The sequence below is a fragment of the Oncorhynchus mykiss genome, chromosome 6, assembly GCF_057628025.1.
Source record: "Oncorhynchus mykiss isolate SJ-2025 chromosome 6, ASM5762802v1, whole genome shotgun sequence".
In the NCBI taxonomy this organism is placed as follows: Eukaryota; Metazoa; Chordata; class Actinopteri; order Salmoniformes; family Salmonidae; genus Oncorhynchus; species Oncorhynchus mykiss.
Window position 1 is genome coordinate 33,742,228 of NC_143027.1, and position 25,271 is coordinate 33,767,498.

Here is a 25,271-nt window from a genome sequence, read left to right on the forward strand (position 1 = left end):
AAGTCACGCATCGAGCTGCAGCGCTTTCTCGGCTTCGCGAACTTCTATCGTCGTTTCATCCGTAATTTCGGTCAGGTGGCAGCTCCTCTCACAGCCCTTACTTCTGTCAAGACGTGCTTTAAGTGGTCCGTTTCCGCCCAGGGAGCTTTTGATCTCCTCAAGAATCGTTTTACATCCGCTCCTATCCTTGTTACACCTGACGTCTCTAGACAGTTCGTTGTCGAGGTTGACGCGTCAGAGGTGGGCGTGGGAGCCATTCTTTCTCAGCGCTCCCTCTCTGACGACAAGGTCCACCCATGCGCGTATTTTTCTCATCGCCTGTCGCCGTCGGAACGTAACTATGATGTGGGAAACCGCGAACTGCTCGCCATCCGGTTAGCCCTAGGCGAATGGCGACAGTGGTTGGAGGGCGCGACCGTTCCTTTTGTCGTTTGGACTGACCATAGGAACCTTGAGTACATCCGTTCTGCCAAACGACTTAATGCGCGTCAGGCGCGTTGGGCGCTGTTTTTCGCTCGTTTCGAGTTCGTGATTTCTTATCGTCCGGGCTCTAAGAACACCAAGCCTGATGCTTTATCTCGTCTCTTCAGTTCTTCAGTAGCCTCCACTGACCCCGAGGGGATTCTCCCTGAGGGGCGTGTTGTCGGGTTGACTGTCTGGGGAATTGAGAGGCAGGTAAAGCAAGCGCTCACTCACACTCCGTCGCCGCGCGCTTGTCCTAGGAACCTTCTTTTCGTTCCCGTTCCTACTCGTCTGGCCGTTCTTCAGTGGGCTCACTCTGCCAAGTTAGGTACGCTTGCTTCCATTCGCCAGCGTTTTTGGTGGCCCACCCGGGAGCATGACACGCGTCGTTTCGTGGCTGCTTGTTCGGTCTGCGCGCAGACTAAGTCCGGTAACTCTCCTCCTGCCGGCCGTCTCAGGCCGCTTCCCATTCCCTCTCGACCGTGGTCTCACATCGCCTTAGATTTTGTCACCGGACTGCCTTCGTCAGCGGGGAAGACTGTTATTCTTACGGTTGTCGATAGGTTCTCTAAGGCGGCTCATTTCATTCCCCTTGCTAAGCTTCCTTCTGCTAAAGAGACGGCACAAATCATCATCGAGAATGTTTTCAGAATTCATGGCCTTCCGTCAGACGTCGTTTCGGACAGAGGTCCGCAATTCACGTCTCAATTTTGGAGGGAGTTTTGCCGTTTGATTGGGGCTTCCGTCAGTCTCTCTTCCGGCTTTCACCCCCAGTCTAACGGTCAAGCAGAACGGGCCAATCAGACTATTGGTCGCATCTTACGCAGTCTTTCTTTTCGCAACCCTGCGTCTTGGTCAGAACAGCTCCCCTGGGCAGAATACGCCCACAACTCGCTTCCTTCGTCTGCGACCGGGCTATCTCCTTTTCAGAGTAGCCTCGGGTACCAGCCTCCGCTGTTCTCATCTCAGTTCGCCGAGTCCAGCGTCCCCTCCGCTCAGGCTTTTGTCCAACGTTGCGAGCGCACCTGGAAGAGGGTCAGGTCGGCACTTTGCCGTTATAGGACGCAGACTGTGAGGGCTGCTAATAAGCGTAGAACTAAGAGTCCTAGATATTGTCGCGGTCAGAGAGTTTGGCTCTCCACTCAGAACCTTCCCCTTAAGACGGCTTCTCGCAAGTTGACCCCGCGGTTCATTGGTCCGTTCCGTATTTCTCGGGTCATTAATCCTGTCGCAGTTCGACTTCTTCTTCCGCGATACCTTCGTCGCGTCCACCCGGTCTTCCATGTCTCCTGTATCAAGCCCGTTCTTCGCGCCCCCGCTCGTCTTCCCCCCCCCCCCCCCCATCCTTGTCGAGGGCGCACCCATCTACAGGGTCCGCAGGATTTTGGACATGCGTCCTCGGGGCCGTGGTCACCAGTACCTCGTAGATTGGGAGGGGTACGGTCCTGAGGAGAGGAGTTGGGTTCCCTCTCGGGACGTGCTGGACCGTGCGCTGATCGAGGATTTCCTCCGTTGCCGCCAGGTTTCCTCCTCGAGTGCGCCAGGAGGCGCTCGGTGAGTGGGGGGGTACTGTCATGTATTGTCATGTTGTGTCTTTCTGTCCTTTCCTTTCACCCTGTCTCCCTCTGCTGGTCGTATTAGGTTACCTTTTCTCCCCCGCTTTCCTCCAGCTGTTCCTTGTCTCCTCCTAACTACCCATTCACCCCGTTTCCCACCTGTTCCCTTTTTCCCTCTGATTAGGTCCCTATATCTCTCTCTGTTTCTGCTCCTGTCTTTGTCGGATTCTTGTTTGTTGTGTTTCATGCCTGAACCAGACTATCGTCCTGTTTGCTGTAACCTTGTCCTGTCCTGTCGGAATCTGCCGGTCTGTCTGAACCTACCTATGTTTGGTTATTAAAGAAGCTCTGTTAAGTTAATTCGCTTTTGGGTCCTCATTCACTCACCGTGACAGTTCCTGAGTGGCCAAGTTATAGTTTTGACTTAAGTATACTTGAAAATCTATGGCAAGACCTGAAAATAGTTGTCTAGCAATGATCAACAATTAATTTGACAAGGCTTGAAGAATTGTGAAAAGAATAATGGGAAAAAAGAAGAAACCCGCACACTGCCCTTGATAGCAACACTGCTCTTTAATAAGCTTTACGTATCGACCTCAAGGCCTTCGTCAGAGCTTTGTGAGTTTTTTTCAATTAGCATCCTTATGTAGACATAGCTCCACCCACATCCATTCAATGCATCAAATGGGGTTGGAGTTGAGGGAAAATAAGTACGTTTCACCAAATACAACAATGTGTATTTCATAAGTATTCGAATAAAGTGTGTATATAAAACATATTAAACACGCCTGTAAAAACACAATGAGGACATCGACACATCAAGCAAGTTTTCATAAATCATTGGGTACAGCGTGAGAAAAATGTCAAGAGTAATCTGAAATGGTGGCATTAATTCATAATTCATTTTATTCAACTGTTACTATGCACCTGCAAAACAAGATAGCTCAGATGTGTGAGTGCCTTTTGAATTTCGAAAAGAATAATGGGCAAATGTTGCACAATCCAGGTGTGGAATACTTTTGAGACTTACCCCAAAAGACTCACGGCTGAAATCGCTGTTTCTACAAAGTCTGGACTCAGGGGTGTGATTACAGAACTATAAATTGTATATTTATGGATTTAATTTTCAATACATTTTCAAATAAATTTAAATGTTGATTCAAGCTGTAACACAAGGCACAGAACTGAACCAATCTGACAAGGTTAACCCTTTTATTGCCTATTTTTCAAGTGTCCCACTTTACATGCATATACAGTATTGACTCATTTTAATCAGCACCTCATCTCTACAGTCTTAGAAAAAAGGGTTCAAAAAGGTTTCTTCGGCTGTATTGTATGTAGATGTTTGAAACTTTTTTTTATATTTAAATCAACAAAATGTGGAATAAGTCAAGGGGTATGAATACTTTCCGAAAGCACTGTAAATCTGCTATGTAAGGGTTGAGTATGTGTGTATGTGTGTGTGCGTGAGGGATGGTTGTAAAAGAGAATGATTTGTCGATGGGTTATATAGAGTAAGGGTGGACAGGGTTGGATGGGCTCTATTTAGGTTGAGAGTTTGAAATCATATCACAGACATATCACATTATTTGCAACTTTTCAACTACTTACTACTTTTTAGCTACTTTGCAACTACTTAGCATGTTAGCTACTCTTCCCCTAGCCACAACCCAAATTCATAACATATTGTACTAATTGTAATTTGTAACATATCATACGAAATGGGTGATGGACATCCACAAATTAATACATACCAAACGAAACGTAACATATCATACTAAATTGAGTGTCTCGGATTTCCTTACAGAATAATACAAAATGCTCTGAGACCAGGTTGTTTACCAAAAGGATTTGTTGCAGATAAAAATCAAGTAGTGCACACAAAATGTATTTTTTTCATTTAAGTTTTCATGTACCTAATAAAAATGTCAATGTCAATGTGTATCCATAGCATTTGCCTTAAATAGCAAATGTGCCTACTCTGGTCTTGGCATGTGCACTCTAGCCAACAGCTTGCAGATCAGACTGGTCTCAAAGACTAGACGTAACGTAGTAAATCCAGGAGACAAATTAGTATGATATGTCACGGTTGGTATGGTTACATAAGACAGAACGTTACTTAAGGTAAAAACATAAAGATAGTAGGTTGCCTGTTCGAGTCTCATCATAGACCATTTTATAATTTCAGCTAATTAGCAACTTTTCAACTACTTACTACTTTGTAACTACTTAGGGTGTTAGCTATCCCCTCCCCTTCCCCTAACCCTTCCCATAACCCTAGCCTTAACCCTTTAACCTAACTCCTAACCTTAAGCCTAACCCTTAACCCCTAGCCTAGCTAACGTTGGCCAGCTAGCTAATGTTAGCGTTATCCACCTAGCTAACGTTAACCACAACAAATTGGAATTCGTAACACATCATATGTTTTGCAAATTTGTACCATATAGTACATTTAGCAAATTTGTAACATGACACTGCTTCACCAATAGCCTTCACAGGTAAAACTGTAGTAGTGTCTGGAATGAATGAAGCCTATTGTAGACATACTGACCTGTACATCCTGGGTCAGTGTGTTAGTGTGAAATGTAGTAGACCTCATGTGATCTGCTGAACCTTACTTAACACTGGGATTAGAGGAATTAGAGCTGTGTGTGTGTGTGTGTGTGTGTGTGTGTGTGTGTGTGTGTGTGTGTGTGTGTGTGTGTGTGTGTGTGTGTGTGTGTGTGTGTGTGTGTGTGTTTGTGCGCGTGCGTGCGTGCGTGTATACAGGGATCATGACTTAGCTTTCTAGACTGTTGTACAACCTTATCTTGGCTGAGGAAAATACTGTGCAAATGCATTAAGCCCTTCTGAATACTCTCACTCAACCATACATCAATGTGTAATTTAACTGAAATATAACCAGCAACCACTTAAAATTCTTCTATATCTTCTGTATATGTAATGGGTTAAATATATCTCCTATCACCTCCAGAATAATGTCATTCTAAGTGCTGCAGGGAAGAGATAGAGAGGTTTGGCCTACAATAACGGCAGAAGTTGGATGGATGCCAAGCTGTCACACAGTTGGATGACATATCTGAACCCTTCTCATTGTTTCTTTATACAGATGGGCCTCTGGGATTTGAATGTGAGTGTGTGTGTGTGTGTGTGTGTGAGAGAGAGAGAGAGAGCGAGAGAGCGAGAGAGAAAGAGAGAAGAAATGAAAATGGGGTAATTCTGTGTGTCATTGAGCTAATGGAGGTCTTGGCCTGTGTAATGGAGCCCCTCCCTCTGGACAGAGCAGATCATTTAATTAACGTCAGCCTTCTCTCCTCCCTCTCTCCTCTTCTTCTCGCCCTCCCTTCCCTCTTTTATAAGTGACTCATCTGCACATAGTGCTGCTCTTAACACTCTCATCCCCATCCTCTGAACTAATCCACAATATAGAGCTGTCCAACATCCTACATCATTCATTCATTATTTTGTTCTTCGTTCATTGGACCTAATAGCTACAGGTTCATGCATAAATAAAACGGCTCCATCCATCTTTATCCAGTGCATTACATTCCTCTCACACTCTCTGGGCTTTTAAGGTTTACGGATGGCAGCCATATTTAGGGTTATTGTTATGATCCATGATGTACTGGCTCTGCCCAAAGTGAATGCCTGCTTTAGCCAGCTTGTCATTGTAGAAGGCAATTTGTTAGCACCAACAGTCTGGTACCAAAGACTAGCTACCCAAAGATTCACAAAAGGAATCTTCTGGTTGATAAGATGTAGCTGACCAATGCTCTCTGTTTTCTGCATAGTTCAGACTTATTCGCTACAAAATGACAATGACATACAGAACCCCAGCAAGCACAGACGGTTCGACAACGTTTGCGTTTGGTTCAAGTCTGATGCCATTTACATTTACAGTAACTAAATGTCGCTTTCCTTTCTGTCCATCTCATTCTACAGATTGTAAAGCTTTATCTGACCTCCGTTCTGTGTTTTCTACAGGTGGTATAGCAGGGGGTATAGAGATCTGTATCACCTTCCCTACTGAGTATGTGAAGACTCAGCTACAGCTGGACGAGAAGGCCAACCCTCCAAAATACAGGGGCATCGGTGAGTGTCTGACTGTGTGTGTGTGTCCTCTCACCCGGCAACACAACAACTTTCTCTATCCATCTCCCTTCATACCTCTCTACCTCTTCTTCCCCGATGCATCTAACCTTTCTGAGATACAAGGTCGCCAGTGTGTCGACCAAATCAATTCATCTCCATCTATCTCCATCTCTTGCTCACGCTCCATTTCTTATTCTCACTATCTCGCTCCCTCTCTCTCTTTCTCTGTCCCTCTTAGGATCTAATTATCAAATTACCCACCATCCTCAGGTGCATTAGTGATTCTGGCAGGCTGTCACGCTACTTGTTTGTATGACACACACACACACAGTCAGTCAGTCTGGCTTCTCTTGGCTGGAGCTCTGAGGATCTGAGACCATCTTAATGAGCCCTGCACACAGCTGTCTCTGCCTCATACTAAATAGCTATGTTCGTCAAGGAGTTCTCTCTCCATGTGTGAATATGAAGTTATTTGAATACTCTCTGTGTGTCCATAGCTGGTTGTGTGTTCATGTATTGATGTGTGTGTAGGTGACTGTGTAAAGCAGACGGTACAGGGTCACGGGGTGAGAGGACTGTACAGAGGACTCAGCTCACTGCTCTACGGATCCATACCCAAATCAGCTGTCAGGTATGTGGATGGCATCTAGCCCTAAACACACACACACACACACACCAATTATTTTGGTCTATTACCCACAATACATAGCTGAAATGTCCCGCTGGTCTTGTGTGTAATTATGTTATTCTTTCCCAGAGATTATATTTATTCCACACACGACCGTTCTATGGAGACCTCAGTCTCAGACAGGGGTATTTAGCATCTCTCTTTCTCTGAATGTGTTTGTTTGTGTGTATGTGTGTTACAGCGCAGAGCCTGTCTTTAGAGTGGACAGACCCAGCCATGCGGAGCAGAGCTGCCAATTCTTGTATCAGTGGAGATACAGAGAGGAAAACCTGTTGGTGTGTGTGTGTGTGAGTCAGTCAGTCAGCCTCGCAGAAGGGCTCAGTAGGGAAACAGTGCATAGAGGACAGGGCAACAAGAGTAGGCCACATCACCTGTCTAGTCTGACAGCTGTGTGTGTGTGTGTGTGTATGCTTTACATAATTGGGTTACGAAAAAAGAAGGGAGTGCTTTTCTTCTCCCATTCCCTCTGTCCCCCTCCCCCTACCAATCCATCATTTTCTCCCCTTTCTCACCATCTCCCCCATCCCATTAGCTGATTGCCTGTTATGTACAGTGTGGAGCAGTGGGGGGAAGGACGGGGAGTGAAGGAGATAAGAGAGTGGTGAGGGTGAGGCCAGAGTGACACTGGGCTTTAGTGGAGAGAGACTGACCTTTTTCATCCTCCCATTTAACTCCACCTGCCTTCTCATCCACCCCTTTCCTTTTTCCCTCATCCCTCATTCTTTCCCAAATACCTCCCTCCACCCCTCATCTCTTGGCGAGGGGTAACTGACTTTGCAGATAGAGCCCTAATGGGGTTTAGGAGATGTGCCATGGTCTCTGTGACGACCAAGGTGCCTCTGACTCATCCTGGACTTTGGCTGCCGGCCCAGCTATTATCCATCATGTTGGGATGATTTAAAAAAATCTGTCACTTGGAATTGGCTAAAGAGAAGAGGTAGTTTAGCCTTAGCACATTGAAGTAATTTTAATGGGGTGATGTAAGGTATAGTATAGTGAAAAAAAACTATACTGCCACTTCCTTGCAGTCCAATTAAGGTGGATGAGAGAGAGAGACCTGTTTCAATTTATAAAGGCATCATTGCCTTTTGTTTGCCAGGCCGTGTCTGTGTTCCTGCACTACACAGTATGTGAGTTGTGAAGCAGCTATCACTCAAACAAACAAACAAACAAACATGATTGAGTAGAGACAGAGAAACAGATGCTGCATTTTAATGAACAAAAAAAATGAGGCAAAAAAAAGAGAGCGAAAGCAAAAGGAGGGGTGGAGGGAGAAGAGATGAGGAAATAGAACAGAGAGACACACCCAGAGATAGAGACAGATCGTCAACGTCCGAGACAGACAAGAAGACATCGGTCAGACCAGAAACTCTCGGGTGAGAAGGCAGAGGCACAAGAAACCTAGCCTCATGAAACCCGCCTGATCTTGCAATGTTTATTTGTCACATGCGGCGAATACAACAAGTGTAGACTTTACCTTGAAATGCTTACTCACGAGCCCTTTCCCAACAATGCAGTTAAAAAGTATAAAATTAACAAATAGATAACGAGACAATGGTAACACAATGAATTAACACAATAAAATATCAGTATTTTTTTTACCAGGTTACAAGAAAACAAACCTTTAATCAACACTAAGTGGCAAAGTGTCTTTCCTCCCCCTCTCCCCTCCTTCCCCTCTCCTCCTCTCTTCCTCCATGTTGTGTTTGGTCCTGAAATCACCACAATCCAATTCCTGCTATAAATAACCTTCCCAGTGAAGGACTCCCTGGCACAGCATCTCCTAACTGATTACAGTGAAACTTAACACACACATACACACACTCCTGGGGTGAGACAGAACGCTCAGCTCGCTTTCATGGTAGCAGTTGCTGGGCATCCGTTGCTTGCTGAGTCATCAGACTTTATGGCTACATTTTTAAACAAGGATGTGCCTTACCTGCTGGGCAGTAAAACATTCTGCAACATTAGCAATTTGTTTCACTTCACCTGGGCATCGAACAAAGTCATTTGCCTCTTGCCTCAAATCAAATCACATTTGATTGGTCACATACACATGGTTAGCAGATGTTAATGCGAGTGTAGTGAAATGCTTTTGCTTCTAGTTCCGACCATGCAGTAAAATCTAACATGTAATCTAACAATTTCACAAGTTCACAATTTCATAAGTGTAAAGGAATGAATAAGAATATATACATATAAAGATATGGATGAGCGATGGCCGAACGGCATAGGCAAGATGCAGTAGATGGTATAGAGTACAGTATATACATATGAGATGAGTGATGTAGGGTATGTAAACATTGTATAAAGTGGCATTGTTTACTAGTGATAGGACTGGGAAAAGACTTCTACTAAGATTACTAAGCAGTTGTATGATGCTCAGAGAGGAAACTGTTGTGAAATTCTGCTCATCAGCTGATTAAACCTAACCTGGCTTCCTCTAAGGTGTCCAGTGGAGTTAGAACTCTTTGAAGACTCTTTGTTGTTTCCATATCTCATCCAGAGATATCAGCAACTCTGGCCCTTCTCATCTTCACAGTTATACAGTATCAGTCTATGTGTTTTACTGTCACCTAGGTAACAAGGAGCCAGGATAGAGGGATATTCTATAGAGGGTCTAATGAGATTCTAATTATGATTCTAAAACTTTCTAGATTGAAGGTTCTAGTCTGATATTCTATGAAATTCTAGGATTCGATTTTAGACCAGTGGTCACCAACATTTTCTGAGTCAAGATCACTTTCTGTGTCAAAATGCATGCCAAGATCTACCGCTCTTATTTTTTATTAACATGACTTAAAAAATGTAAGCCTATGCAACAATAACACATTAAAAACAGTACTGTAGCAATGAGGTTTGTGCAGTAAGCTATAGGCCCAATACATTATCACCGCATACTGGCTTTGCTTGAATTTACCTACCAATGAATTGTTGTTCAGAACATTTTAAAAAATTATATTCAACAATTTGAGGTAGGCTATATGATCACACCGGTAATCGACCATTGTTGTATTACTTGTGAGGCACAGATGAGTGAACATACATTTAAATAATGTGCTTTTTATGTTACTGGGCTGATGGTGCCTGTATCTGATGGTCAGTCTCAGCCGAGGGAGAGAGCAGCAGACTGAGGTTCCGTCTCTCAACATCCCTCCGCTCTCCCTTTCCTCCACTGACACTGACCAAAAAGGGACACCGTCTTCCAGCTGATGGCGAACTCGAGTCGCACCACAAATTCATGTTGTTACTCCTGTGAACAGAGAAAGTGAAATATCCCATGATATTAAAAAAGACCCAAGCCGCTAATAAGAACAACAACAACTCAAGCCTATGGATAAACTTTCGTACTCATAAAAGTGTTGAATACAAAGTGTTGACAGTGCTGAGTGAGAACTTAAACATGAACTCACTCATAAAAACAGCAGCTCTTTGCTGTATTCGTTGACAGTCTCTCTCTAGTCATGGTTTTAAACGTTTTGAAAACTCACAGTATCAATTTTGCCGTAGCTTTCTTTTATGCCTGCTACGTTACTGCGGACTCGGTCATCTGAGCAATCTGATTGGCCAGTGGTAGGTTAGTGCGCTTGATTTCCTCTCCAGGAAGGCAGAGTTTGTACCTTCAGACACATGAAATGGCAACAGTTTGCCTACCCGGCGCGCACGGCAGTTGAATTGGCCGCACCTCCCAGCAACAGCGCGCGAGACGAATAAAAAAAATAGAAACACAAGGCTTTATCGTTGTTTTTTTTACAGAAATGTTTGGCGATCGACTAGAAATGCATTGGAGATGAACAAGTAGATTGTGATCGACCCGTTGTTGACCACTGTTTTAGACAATATTCAAACTCAAGTCTAGAATCAAGCCTAACTCCTCTTCCTGATATCACTGTACCAGTCTCAAACCTGAGCAACAACAACTCTGCTTGTTATCAATGACTCTCACTCATGAGAACAACATTGATTGAACTAATCGACTGGGCTGTATACTAACATGTTATCTCTCTCCATCTTCCTCTCTCTCGCCTCCCCTCCTCCCCCATCTCAGGTTTGGCGTGTTTGAGTATCTCAGTAACCATGCCCGTGATGAGGCAGGGAAGTTGAACAGCACCAGGGGTCTGTTATGTGGGCTTGGTGCTGGAGTCATGGAGGCTGTAGTCATAGTCTGTCCCATGGAGACTGTCAAGGTATGTCTGAGACGGAGCATCTCTATCGCCTTCTTTATAGCTCCGTCTCCTCTTCCAGTCTCTCTCCACCTCTCCTCTATAGCCGTGTCTCCTCTTCCAGTCTCTCTCCACCTCTCCTCTATAGCCGTGTCTCCTCTTCCAGTCTCTTTCCACCTCTCCACTATAGTCTCTCTCCTCCTCTCCTCTATAGCCGTGTCTCCTCTTCCAGTCTCTCTCCTCCTCTCCTCTATAGCCCTTGTCCTTTTCCTGTCTCCTCCTCCTCTCCTCCATACCCACCTCTCTCTGTCTCTCGCTCTCTCCCCCTCTCCTCTCCCCTCTCTTGTCTTTATCCCCCCCACTCCCCTCTCAGATTTGGTGTCACTGATACCCCCTACCCACTGGTAAGGAGTCAGCTGACTAGCTGATAATTTTTTTGTTCTGAATAGGAAGACCTCATCCCAAATCAGTCTCTATTTGTTACAAATCTAATCCAACAGCTGAATGAGTGTTGACCTGAGCCTTCCAGGAATGTATTTCCTTCAGTCATACTCTTTAATATTCTCTGAATTAAAGGTGAGACAGACAAGAACATCTCTCAAGGCTGTCTGTCTGCTCTTAGTGCTCTGTCAAACTGATAATACAATAAAGGAAAAAAACCAAACATGATAATGCTCTTTTTCCTGGAGCACAGTTGGGTTTCTTAATAATACTGCCTGCCCGCCCGCCCGCCTGTCCGTCTGTATGTATGTTTGTATGTTTGGTGATTAAGCTGTCCCTGTGTTCTCTCTCAAGGTTAAATTCATCCACGACCAGTCTTCAGCCAACCCCAAATACAGAGGCTTCTACCATGGAGTCAGGGAGATCATCAGAACCCAAGGTAAGGGAGGAGGGGGAAGTTGCCCTAGACTAGACACTGATTTAAGGCTAGGGTTTAGGGAGGGTAATCTGATCCTACCACCCTGACCTTGAACGATCAACAAAGACCATGTATATGTCCTAAATGACACCTTATTGCCTATATAGCCCCCATAGGGAATAGGGTGTCATTTGAGATTCAGACTGACATTTATTGTTTAAAGATGAACGAAACTTGAGAATCAACTTCTCTCATTGAAAACAACATCGATTTTAGTCAGAAACATTTACAGTACCAAAATTGACTAAAATGTGCAAGTAGGTTCATTTTGTTTATATGATCTGTCATGTACTGTCATGTTGTGTCTTGTCTCTGTCCTTTCCCTTCACCCTGTCTCCCTCTGCTGGTCGTTGTTAGGTTACCTTTTCTCCCCCGCTTTCCCCCAGCTGTTCCTTGTCTCCTCTGACTACCCATTCACCCCGTTTCCCACCTGTTCCCTTTTTCCCTCTGATTAGGTCCCTATATCTCTCTCTGTTTCTGTTCCTGTCCTTGTCGGATTCTTGTTTGTTGTGTTTCATGCCTGAGCCAGACTATCGTCATGTTTGCTGTAACCTTGTCCTGTCCTGTCGGAATCTGCCGGTCTATCTGAGCCTACCTATGTTTGGTTATTAAAGAAGCTCTGTTTAAGTTAGTTCGCTTTTGGGTCCTCATTCACTCACCATAACATGATCAAGTTCTGCAAAGAAAGACCTAGTTAAGCTACAACTGGCCCAGAACAGAGCGACACTTCTTGCTCTTCATTGTAATCAGAGGGCTAATATTATTACTATGCATGCCCATCTCTGTTGGCTAAGAGTTGAGGAAAGACTGACTGCGTCACTTCTTGTTTTTATAAGAAACATCCACGTGTAAGGAAATTCCTAATTGTTTATCATCTTAAAAGGCTAATTGATCATTAGAAAATCCTTTTGAAATTAAGTTAGCACAGCTGAAAACTGTTGTTCTGATTAAAGAAGCAATCAAACTGGCCTTCTTTAGACTGGTTGAGTATCTGGAGCATCAGCATTTGTGGGTTCGATTACAGGCTCAAAATGGCCAGAAACAAAGAAATTCTTGTTCTGAGAAATGAAGGCTATTCCATGTGAGAAATTGCCAAGAAACTGAAGATCTTGTACAACGCTGTGTACTACTCCCTTCACAGAACAGCACAAACTGGTTCTAACCAGAATAGAACGAGGAGTGGGAGGCCCCGGTGCACAACTGAGCAAGAGGACAAGTACATTAGTGTCTAGTTTGAGAAACAGACGCCTCACAAGTCCTCAATTGGCAGCTGATTAAATAGTACCTGCAAAACACCAGTCTCAATGTCAACAGTGAAGAGGCGACTTTGGGATGCTGGCCTTCTAGGCAGAGTTCCTCTGTCCAGTGTCTGTGTTCTTTTGCCCATCTTAATCTTGTATTTTTATTGGACAGTCACTCCCACTCCTCTTTCTATTGAATAGCTTTAATTTCTCAGAACAAGAATAGACTGACGAGTTTCAGAAGAAAGTTATTTGTTTCTGGCCATTTTGAGCCTGTAATCGAACCGACAAATGCTGTGCTAACATAATTGCAAAAGGGTTTTCTAATGATCAATTAGCCTTTTAAAATGGTAAACTTGGCTTAGCTAACACAACGTGCCATTGGAACACAGGAGTGATGGCTGCTGATAATGGACCTCTGTATGCCTATGTAGATATTCCATTAAAAATCAGCCGTTTCCAGCTGCAAAAGTCATTTTCAACATTAGCAATGTCTACACTGTATTTCTGATGAATTAGATGTTATTTTAATGGACCAAAAATGTGCTTTTCTTTCAAAAACAAGGACATTTCTAAGTGACCCCAAACTTTTGAACTGTGGTGTATATGTATAACTGATACACACTACTTGTTAATGTTTTTATCTGTATGTAATTGTCAAGACTTTTGTCTGTAATGTCTAAATCAAATCACTATCATCCAAAACTGAGATTTGTGTGCAAGAGTTCGTCATGACTTACACTGTGTATACAAAACATTAGAAACATCTTAATATTGAGTCGCACCACCTTTTTCCCCCAGAACAGCCTCAATTCATCTAGGCATTGACTCTACAAGGTGTCGAAAGCGTTCCACAGGTTTGCTGACCCCTGCTGACTCCCATGCTTCCGACAGTTGTGTAAAGTTGCTGGATGTCCTTTGGGTGGTGGACCATTATTGATACACACGGGAAACTGTTGAGCGTGAAAAACCCAGCAGCGTCACAGTTCTTGACACACTCAAACCTAGTGCCCCTGGCACCTTCTACCACACCCTGTTCATAGGCACTTACATTTTTTGTCTTGCCCATTCGCCCTCTGAATGGCACACATACACACTCCATGTCGATGGTCTCGAGGCTTAAAAATCCTTCTTTAACACGTCTCTTCCCCTTCATCTACTCTGATTGAAGTGGATTTAACAAGTGACATCAATAAGGGATCATAGTTTTCACCTGGATTCACCTGGTCAGTCTATGTCATGGAAAGAGCAGGTGTTCCTAATGTTTGTATACTCAGTGTACTTGTGGGTTGGGTTTTGATTTTGACAATGCCCACTTGCCCACAACCATGGGATAAACAGCTGTGGTGATTGCGGTCCATTCAATAGTATGTCAGAACACTCAGACAGGGAGACAGACCTGCCTGGCAGCACAGTGAAGACAACTTTTTTTATAGAAGAGAACACATCACATATTTTTGAACTTGAGAAATACTGCACCAAACACATTAGCTAGATTCAAAAATGAATTACAGATTTATTGAGTTCTCTTAAATTAATTCTGCCAATTTTGAGGAAGTGATACTGGCTTTGTACCTATGGTGTCTCATGGGGGACAAAGATCAGTAACTGCCACATTGAACCAACACCCCCAAGATTGAAATCTTATTTTTCTTAATGAGAAACAGAAAAACCCATGTAGAATTGGTGCGTTCAGTCACTCTTTAAAGAGGGTAGTGCATAATGCTGCTACTACATCCAGTGATGCTAACTGCTGCTCTCTGCTACTGTCCCCCAGGTATTAAGGGGACGTACCAGGGTCTGACGGCCACCGTCCTGAAGCAGGGCTCCAACCAGGCCATCCGCTTCTATGTCATGACCTCCCTCAGGAACTGGTACAAAGGTACGGGAGTGTCAGCCATCATTATCAGGATTCCAGGGGCCATATGTATCAAGTGTCTCATAGTAGGAGTGCTGATTGGGGATCAGCTTAGCCTTTAGATCACAATGAGTATGATTGCATCGACAGAAGGGACCTGATCCACTCCTACTCTGACACGTTTATGGATACCGGCCTTGGATGCCTGTCGACACCACACAGACAATGCTGACCTCTAGTGGTCACCTGTAAAAAGGTACTCACTTTGATAAGCGTACCGTGTATATCCCACTTGGGTGAGTGTGAAAGAGCATTCTGTCCGTATCTCCTTTCCCCAGGGGATAACCCCAATAAGGCTATTAACCCTGTGGTGACGGGAACGTTTGGAGCCGTCGCAGGAGCAGCCAGCGTGTTTGGGAACACCCCCCTAGATGTCATCAAGACCAGGATGCAGGTACAGGATAGGGTACCGCTACAGACACTTGTGTACATCTGAAAGGATTGAATGTGTTTGAAATACATGTATGGCGTAACTCCACCCCTGTTTAAGTGAATAACCCTGTGTCTTTCTCTCTCTAAGGGTTTGGAGTCTCATAAGTATAAGAGTACGCTGGACTGTGCCTTGAAGATCATGAGACACGAGGGTGTACGAGCGTAAGTGCACCACTATACACTTCTATACGATCAAACGTTATGTATAACTCCCTTAAGGAACCTAATGGTATTGTTTACTGCTCATTCCGTCTCATTCCTGAGGTTCTACTCCATAGAGATCCTGAGTTCTACATACAGTGCCTTGCAAAAGTATTCGGCCCCCTTGAACTTTGCGAACTTTTGCCACATTTCAGGCTTCAAACATAAAGATATAAAACTGTATTTTTTTGTGAAGAATCAACAACTGTCATGTACTGTCATGTTGTCTTGTCTCTGTCCTTTCCCTTCACCCTGTCTCCCTCTGCTGGTCGTGTTAGGTTACCTTTTCTCCCCCGCTTTCCCCCAGCTGTCCCTTGTCTCCTCTAACTACCCATTCACCCCGTTCCCCACCTGTTCCCTTTTTTCCCTCTGATTAGGTCCCTATATCTCTCTCTGTTTCTGCTCCTGTCCTTGTCGGATTCTTGTTTGTTTGTGTCATTCATGCCTGAACCAGACTGTCGTCATGTTTGCTGTAACCTTGTCCTGTCCTGTCGGAATCTGCCGGTCCATCTGAGCCTACCTATGATTGGTAATTAAAGAAGCTCTGTTTAAGTTGATTCGCTTTTGGGTCCTCGTTCACGCACCGTAACAGAAGAATCCGACCAAGAATGGACCCAGCGACTTCGGATCCTCTCCACTCAGCCGTCGAGATCCAGGGAGCGATGCTAGGCAGACACAAGCAGGAATTGTCTGCTGCTCGACATGCCGTTGAGACCCTGGCCACCCAAGTCTCCAACCTCACAGAACAGGTTCACCATCTCCGCCTCGATCCACCGGCCACTTCCAGGGCTTTCGAATCTCCGGAGCCCAGAATCAATAACCCGCCGTGTTACTCTGGGGAGCCCACTGAATGCCGCTCGTTCCTCACCCAGTGTGATATTGTGTTTTCTCTCCAGCCCAACACTTACTCCAGGAGCACTGCTCGTGTCGCCTACGTCATATCTCTCCTTATTGGACGGGCTCGTGAGTGGGGCACGGCAATCTGGGAGGCAAGGGCTGAGTGTACTAACCAGTATCAAGACTTTAAGGAGGAGATGATACGGGTTTTTGATCGATCTGTTTTTGGGGAGGAGGCTTCCAGGGCCCTGTCTTCCCTATGTCAAGGCAATCGATCCATAACAGACTACTCTATTGAGTTTCGCACTCTTGCTGTCTCCAGTGGCTGGAACGAGCCGGCCTTGCTCGCTCGTCTTCTGGAGGGTTTCCGCGCAGAGGTAAAGGATGAGATTCTCTCCCGGGAGGTTCCTTCCAGCGTGGATTCCTTGATTGAACTCGCTATTCGCATTGAGCGACGGGTTGATCTTCGTCACCGAGCTCGTGGAAAGGAGCTCGCGCTCTCCGTCGCCTCCCTCTCCGCATCACTACCATCTTCCTCTGCCGGCTCGGGTGCTGAGCCCATGCAGCTGGGAGGTATCCGCATCTCGACTGAGGAGAGGGAACGGAGAATCACCAACCGCCTCTGTCTCTATTGCGGTTCCGCTGGTCATTTTGTCACTTCATGTCCAGTAAAAGGCCAGAGCTCGTCAGTAAGCGGAGGGCTACTGGTGAGCGCTACTACTCCTGTCTCTCCTTCAAGATCCTGCACTACCTTGTCGGTCCATCTACGCTGGACCGGTTCGTCAGCTTCCTGCAGTGCCTTAATAGACTCTGGGGCGGAGGGCTGTTTTATGGACGAGACCTGGGCTCGGGAACATGACATTCCTCTCAGACAGTTAAAGGAGCCCACGGCCTTGTTCGCCCTGGATGGTAGTCCTCTCCCCAGGATTCAGCGTGAGACGCTACCTTTAACCCTCACTGTTTCTGGTAATCATAGTGAAACCATTTCTTTTTTAATTTTTCGTTCACCTTTTACACCTGTTGTTTTGGGCCATCCCTGGCTAGTTTGTCATAATCCTTCCATTAATTGGTCTAGTAATTCTATCCTCTCCTGGAACGTCTCTTGTCATGTGAAATGTTTAATGTCTGCTATCCCTCCTGTTTCCTCTGTCTCTTCTTCACAGGAGGAGCCTGGTGATTTGACAGGGGTGCCGGAGGAATATCACGATCTGCGCACGGTGTTCAGTCGGTCCAGGGCCACCTCTCTTCCTCCACACCGGTCGTATGATTGTAGTATTGATCTCCTTCCGGGAACCACCCCCCCCCGGGGTAGACTATACTCTCTGTCGGCTCCCGAACGTAAGGCTCTCGAAGATTATTTGTCTGTAGCTCTTGACGCCGGTACCATAGTCCCCTCCTCCTCTCCCGCCGGAGCGGGGTTTTTTTTTGTCAAGAAGAAGGACGGGTCTCTGCGCCCCTGCATAGATTATCGAGGGCTGAATGACATAACAGTGAAGAATCGTTATCCGCTTCCTCTTATGTCTTCAGCCTTCGAGATCCTGCAGGGAGCCAGGTTTTTCACTAAGTTGGACCTTCGTAACGCTTACCATCTCGTGCGCATCAGGGAGGGGGACGAGTGGAAGACGGTGTTTAACACTCCGTTAGGGCACTTTGAATACCGGGTTCTTCCTTTCGGCCTCGCTAACGCTCCAGCTGTCTTTCAGGCATTAGTCAATGATGTCCTGAGAGACATGCTGAACATCTTTGTTTTCGTTTACCTTGACGATATCCTGATTTTTTCACCGTCACTCCAGATTCATGTTCAGCACGTTCGACGTGTCCTCCAGCGCCTTTTAGAGAATTGTCTTTTTGTGAAGGCTGAGAAGTGCACTTTTCATGCCTCCTCCGTCACATTTCTCGGTTCTGTTATTTCCGCTGAAGGCATTAAGATGGATCCCGCTAAGGTCCAAGCTGTCATTGATTGGCCCGTCCCTAAGTCACGCGTCGAGCTGCAGCGCTTTCTCGGCTTCGCGAACTTCTATCGTCGTTTCATCCGTAATTTCGGTCAGGTGGCAGCTCCTCTCACAGCCCTTACTTCTGTCAAGACGTGCTTTAAGTGGTCCGTTTCCGCCCAGGGAGCTTTTGATCTCCTCAAGAATCGTTTTACATCCGCTCCTATCCTTGTTACACCTGACGTCTCTAGACAGTTCGTTGTCGAGGTTGACGCGTCAGAGGTGGGAGTGGGAGCCATCCTTTCTCAGCGCTCCCTCTCTGACGACAAGGTCCACCCATGCGCGTATTTTTCTCATCGCCTGTCGCCGTCGGAACGTAACTATGATGTGGGTAACCGCGAACTGCTCGCCATCCGGTTAGCCCTAGGCGAATGGCGACAGTGGTTGGAGGGGGCGACCGTTCCTTTTGTCGTTTGGACTGACCATAGGAACCTTGAGTACATCCGTTCTGCCAAACGACTTAATGCGCGTCAGGCGCGTTGGGCGCTGTTTTTCGCTCGTTTCGAGTTCGTGATTTCTTATCGTCCGGGCTCTAAGAACACCAAGCCTGATGCTTTGTCTCGTCTCTTCAGTTCTTCAGTAGCCTCCACTGACCCCGAGGGGATTCTCCCTGAGGGGCGTGTTGTCGGGTTGACTGTCTGGGGAATTGAGAGGCAGGTAAAGCAAGCACTCACTCAAACTCCGTCGCCGCGCGCTTGTCCTAGGAACCTTCTTTTCGTTCCCGTTCCTACTCGTCTGGCCGTTCTTCAGTGGGCTCACTCTGCCAAGTTAGCCGGCCACCCTGGCGTTCGGGGTACGCTTGCTTCCATTCGCCAGCGTTTCTGGTGGCCCACCCGGGAGCATGACACGCGTCGTTTCGTGGCTGCTTGTTCGGTCTGCGCGCAGACTAAGTCCGGTAACTCTCCTCCTGCCGGCCGTCTCAGGCCGCTTCCTATTCCCTCTCGACCGTGGTCTCACATCGCCTTAGATTTTGTCACCGGACTGCCTTCGTCAGCGGGGAAGACTGTTATTCTTACGGTTGTCGATAGGTTCTCTAAGGCGGCTCATTTCATTCCCCTTGCTAAGCTTCCTTCTGCTAAAGAGACGGCACAAATCATCATCGAGAATGTTTTCAGAATTCATGGCCTTCCGTCAGACGTCGTTTCGGACAGAGGTCCGCAATTCACGTCTCAATTTTGGAGGGAGTTTTGCCGTTTGATTGGGGCTTCCGTCAGTCTCTCTTCCGGCTTTCACCCCCAGTCTAACGGTCAAGCAGAACGGGCCAATCAGACTATTGGTCGCATCTTACGCAGTCTTTCTTTTCGCAACCCTGCGTCTTGGTCAGAACAGCTCCCCTGGGCAGAATACGCCCACAACTCGCTTCCTTCGTCTGCGACCGGGCTATCTCCTTTTCAGAGTAGCCTCGGGTACCAGCCTCCGTTGTTCTCATCTCAGTTCGCCGAGTCCAGCGTCCCCTCCGCTCAGGCTTTTGTCCAACGTTGCGAGCGCACCTGGAAGAGGGTCAGGTCTGCACTTTGCCGTTATAGGGCGCAGACTGTGAGAGCTGCTAATAAGCGTAGAACTAAGAGCCCTAGGTATTGTCGCGGTCAGAGAGTTTGGCTCTCCACTCAGAACCTTCCCCTTAAGACGGCTTCTCGCAAGTTGACCCCGCGGTTCATTGGTCCATTCCGTATCTCTCAGGTCATTAATCCTGTCGCAGTGCGACTTCTTCTTCCGCGATATCTTCGTCGCGTCCACCCGGTCTTCCATGTCTCCTGTGTTAAGCCCGTTCTTCGCGCCCCCGCTCGTCTTCCCCCCCCCCCCCCATCCTTGTCGAGGGCGCACCTATCTACAGGGTCCGTAAGATCTTGGACATGCGTCCTCGGGGCCGTGGTCATCAGTACCTAGTTGACTGGGAGGGGTACGGTCCTGAGGAGAGGAGTTGGGTTCCCTCTCGGGACGTGCTGGACCGTGCGCTGATTGATGATTTCCTCCGTTGCCGCCAGGTTTCCTCCTCGAGTGCGCCAGGAGGCGCTCGGTGAGTGGGGGGGTACTGTCATGTACTGTCATGTTGTCTTGTCTCTGTCCTTTCCCTTCACCCTGTCTCCCTCTGCTGGTCGTGTTAGGTTACCTTTTCTCCCCCGCTTTCCCCCAGCTGTCCCTTGTCTCCTCTAACTACCCATTCACCCCGTTCCCCACCTGTTCCCTTTTTTCCCTCTGATTAGGTCCCTATATCTCTCTCTGTTTCTGCTCCTGTCCTTGTCGGATTCTTGTTTGTTTGTGTCATTCATGCCTGAACCAGACTGTCGTCATGTTTGCTGTAACCTTGTCCTGTCCTGTCGGAATCTGCCGGTCCATCTGAGCCTACCTATGATTGGTAATTAAAGAAGCTCTGTTTAAGTTGATTCGCTTTTGGGTCCTCATTCACGCACCGTAACAACAACAAGTGGGACACAATCATGAAGTGGAACGACATTTATTGGATATTTCAAACTTTTTTAATAAATCAAAAACTGAAAAATTGGGCGTGCAAAATTATTCAGCCCCCTTAAGTTAATACTTTGTAGCGCCACCTTTTGCTGCGATTACAGCTGTAAGTCGCTTGGGGTATGTCTCTATCAGTTTTGCACATCGAGAGACTGACATTTTTTCCCATTCCTCCTTGCAAAACAGCTCGAGCTCAGTGAGGTTGGATGGAGAGCATTTGTGAACAGCAGTTTTCAGTTCTTTCCACAGATTCTCGATTGGATTCAGGTCTGGACTTTGACTTGGTCATTCTAACACCTGGATATGTTTATTTTTGAACCATTCCATTGTAGATTTTGCTTTATGTTTTTGATCATTGTCTTGTTGGAAGACAAATCTCCGTCCCAGTCTCAGGTCTTTTGCAGACTCCATCAGGTTTTCTTCCAGAATGGTCCTGTATTTGGCTCCATCCATCTTCCCTTCAATTTTAACCTTCTTCCCTGTCCCTGCTGAAGAAAAGCAGGCCCAAACCATGATGCTGCCACCACCATGTTTGACAGTGTGCATGGTGTGTTAAGGGTGATGAGCTGTGTTGCTTTTACGCCAAACATAACGTTTTGCATTGTTGCCAAAAAGTTCAATTTTGGTTTCATCTGACCAGAGCACCTTCTTCCACATGTTTGGTGTGTCTCCCAGGTGACTTGTGGCAAACTTTAAACAACACTTTTTATGGATATCTTTAAGAAATGGCTTTCTTCTTGCCACTCTTCCATAAAGGCCAGATTTGTGCAATATACGACTGATTGTTGTCCTATGGACAGAGTCTCCCACCTCAGCTGTAGATCTCTGCAGTTCATCCAGAGTGATCATGGGCCTCTTGGCTGCATCTCTGATCAGTCTTCTCCTTGTATGAGCTGAAAGTTTAGAGGGACGGCCAGGTCTTGGTAGATTTGCAGTGGTCTGATACTCCTTCCATTTCAATATTATCGCTTGCAAAGTGCTCCTTGGGAAATCTTTTTGTATCCAAATCCGGCTTTAAACTTCTTCACAACAGTATCTCAGACCTGCCTGGTGTGTTCCTTGTTCTTCATGATGCTCTCTGCGCTTTTAACGGACCTCTGAGACCATCACAGTGCAGGTGCATTTATACGGAGACTTGATTACGCACAGGTGGATTGTATTTATCATCATTAGTCATTTAGGTCAACATTGGATCATTCAGAGATCCTCACTGAACTTCTGGAGAGAGTTTGCTGCACTGAAAGTAAAGGGGCTGAATAATTTTGCACGCCCAATTTTTCAGTTTTTGATTTGTTTAAAAAGTTTGAAATATTCAATAAATGTCGTTCCACTTCATGATTGTGTCCCACTTGTTGTTGATTCTTCACAAAAAAAATACAGTCTTATATCTTTATGTTTGAAGCCTGAAATGTGGCAAAAGGTCGCAAAGTTCAAGGGGGCCGAATACTTTCGCAAGGCACTGTATATGATGTCCTACTCTCCTTGTTCTGTGTTCTCTAGGTTCTATAAGGGGACGGTTCCTCGGCTGGGTCGTGTGTGCCTGGATGTGGCCATCGTCTTCATCATCTATGAGGAGGTGGTCAAGGTTCTCAACACGGTCTGGAAGACAGAGTGAGGGGGCAGGGCTGGAGCCTCTTCTGACCTCACTGGGCCAAACACGATGTGACTGGACAACTGAGCCTTCTACCAGTCTGCGTCTCAAACAACACCTTATTCCCTATATACAGTAGTGTGCTACTTTTGACCCATCAGGCTCCCATCAGGACCACCAGGCTCTGGTAAAAAGTAGGGCATTGTGTAGGGAATAGAGTGCCATTTCAGACGCATTCTACCCATAACTGTACTCACCAGCTGAGCTGTAAGCGGAGTGAAAGCTGTCATATGAATAATATCTATTTGGACATAGCCTACCTATTTGGATGCAGTGGTCACAAACCCTGGTCCCAGAGAGCTACAACGTGTACAGGCTTCTGTTCCATCCCTGCACTAACACACCTGATTCTTCCAAACAAGGCCTCCATGAGTTGAATGAGGTGTAGCGCTAAACTGGGACAAAATCCTGCACGTAATGTCACTCTCCAGGACCTGGACTGAAGAACACTGAAATATATAATGTGTTTTTTTTAAATATCTACGTAAATTAATTACACTATCATAATGAGTTAACTGTATGGTAGTGGGTACCATATCATCCTGAGTTAAAGCATAGTGGTTCTGCCTTGACCTGAGGGTCTAGCTACAGTAACAGTTACAGTAGCAACTACATGAATTGTAACTTATACCCACCCTCCTTTTGAGAATTTATTACCAACCCTTTTATGCAATAATTTTACTTGTGTGATATGATTTGTATTTTTATAATGCATATTATGGTTGACTATTAATGTTTAATTGCTGAGTATATTGTTTTACTCAGTTCCAGATGCCAAGCCCATCCAGTAGCAAGCTGCCAAGTTGTGACAAATTATACTAATTATTGTCACAGTTCTACTGTAATACCACTCACTCTTTTGGGCTGGCCATGGCTAACGTCTTTTTCCTCAAGTGAAACATATACATAGAGTAATATATTCTTACCAAGAGAAGAGAAAAATGGGTAAATAATATATATTGATTCATAATATATTGATCAGAGTCTTTTCAATGTACTTATTGAATGTTGAATGTGTAGTAACGAGTCTCTGTTTGAGACAAGCTGTTATACTGTGCCGTGTTATGTACAGTTCTAACTTGGAAGCGAATGCTTCATGGTGTTAACATTACAGTACTGTATGGATTGGGTGGGTGGGTGCAAGAGGTCACAGCATTTTTTTTGTTCCTGTATGGTATATCCACAGATAGAACAATGAGACAGATATTTCACTGGATGTATAAATATGAAGCATCCACTTGGTGTTTCCATTCACTACCAAATATGGTAGTGAGAGAAAGCCCACTGGCGCGCAGTGGTAGAAAATGGAACGAGATGGATTATGGCCTACATTCTGCAAATGTTCTCATCGATGAAACATTTGATCTCAATACAGTTTTCTGTTCACAAAACTATAACCTGTTATGAATAGAGTTGACTAAGTTTTGTAGACTTTAGCCATTGTCAAAGTTTTTTAAAATCGCGTTGTTTAGAAGGAATGCAAAGTCATATTGGTTATCGCACAGGCGAATTTCACAGAGTAGGCGTTCCCTAACAGAAATATGCAGATGTTTGCTAGAACGCTAGCTCGTGCTTGGCTCTGCCCACCTCCTTGCTTGTTCTGCCCACTATGACTCATATGTTCCCATCTGAAACGACAGACTGTGGTCTATCTTGGTTTAGTTATAAAAAATCTTTGGTATATCACTACTGGTCTCCATTCGGGCTCAACCATACAGTAACTCAGGTTCCCAGCTCAGATTGCCTCCTGCCACAGATGGTTGTTCAGCATTGTTCTAAGATGGAAACTTGAGGGAACCTTCCCATTCCATTCACACACATTCATATCATTCTAGAGGCCTTTGTTGTCAAAATGGCACCACATGTAACATAATCCTTGACATTATGTTACAAATGGTGCCATTTTGGGGGTTGTTTTAGTTTTAACTTCATGAGGAAAACAACAATTTTGAAACCATTACACATTTTTTTTTTATCAATCTCATCTGGGTTTTCAGGGTCTTGATCATAAAGTGTATTTTGCCACAATCTTCAATTGCTATGTGTTGTAGTCATGGTAACATATGTAAGACCATTCTGAATCTGCACAAATATCTGCCCTGACGATTGTAGTCAAATCTATAACAAGAAAATATGGCTTTATTTAGCATCGGTGGAATAGAAAATGAAACGCATTACTTTGCTTTTAGAGCCTTTGTGTTGTCGGTAACAGTATACTGACTGTTTTGACTCTGCTTTTACATAGTGTTGTATATACAACATGTACTGTAAGGTATGGGAGGCCTCAGTCTCCTCCTCACCATATACTGTCTAAAATATCATAATCTCACCATCAAAATTAAATGGATGTCATTACAAATCCCTAGAGGAATGCACTGTGTTTCTTACGTTATTATAACCTCTAAATCTAAGGTGGTATTACACCAAGAACCAATAAATAACCACTGTCCTTTATTTTCAATTTGAAAGTTTTTCCAATTGTAGGAAAATGTGTTGTTTGTGTGTGTGTGTGTGTATTTCCCTCCCTCCTACTCCCCTTTCATGAGGTCAGGGATATAATCACTGTAGCTGTCCCATCTGGAAATCTGAAAGTGAAAGAAACAATTCATTCATTTTTATAGTTACAGCACCATTATTTTGAGGTGGTTTATGCA

General features: G+C 45.3%; 1 protein-coding gene across 1 annotated transcript in view; it reads left to right on the forward strand.

Moving 5' to 3' along the window:
- Positions 1-24,988, forward strand: part of LOC110525819 (tricarboxylate transport protein B, mitochondrial) — a 42,094-nt gene extending 17,106 nt beyond the window's left edge. Inside the window, exons 2-9 of the mRNA XM_021606258.3 lie at positions 6,003-6,110; positions 6,642-6,741; positions 10,847-10,985; positions 11,757-11,841; positions 14,899-15,003; positions 15,318-15,433; positions 15,560-15,633; positions 22,467-24,988. Coding sequence (XP_021461933.1) covers positions 6,003-6,110; positions 6,642-6,741; positions 10,847-10,985; positions 11,757-11,841; positions 14,899-15,003; positions 15,318-15,433; positions 15,560-15,633; positions 22,467-22,581 — 842 coding nt within the window. The 3' untranslated portion in view covers positions 22,582-24,988. The remainder of the gene's footprint in view (positions 1-6,002; positions 6,111-6,641; positions 6,742-10,846; positions 10,986-11,756; positions 11,842-14,898; positions 15,004-15,317; positions 15,434-15,559; positions 15,634-22,466) is intronic.
- The last annotated feature ends 283 nt before the right edge of the window (positions 24,989-25,271 follow it).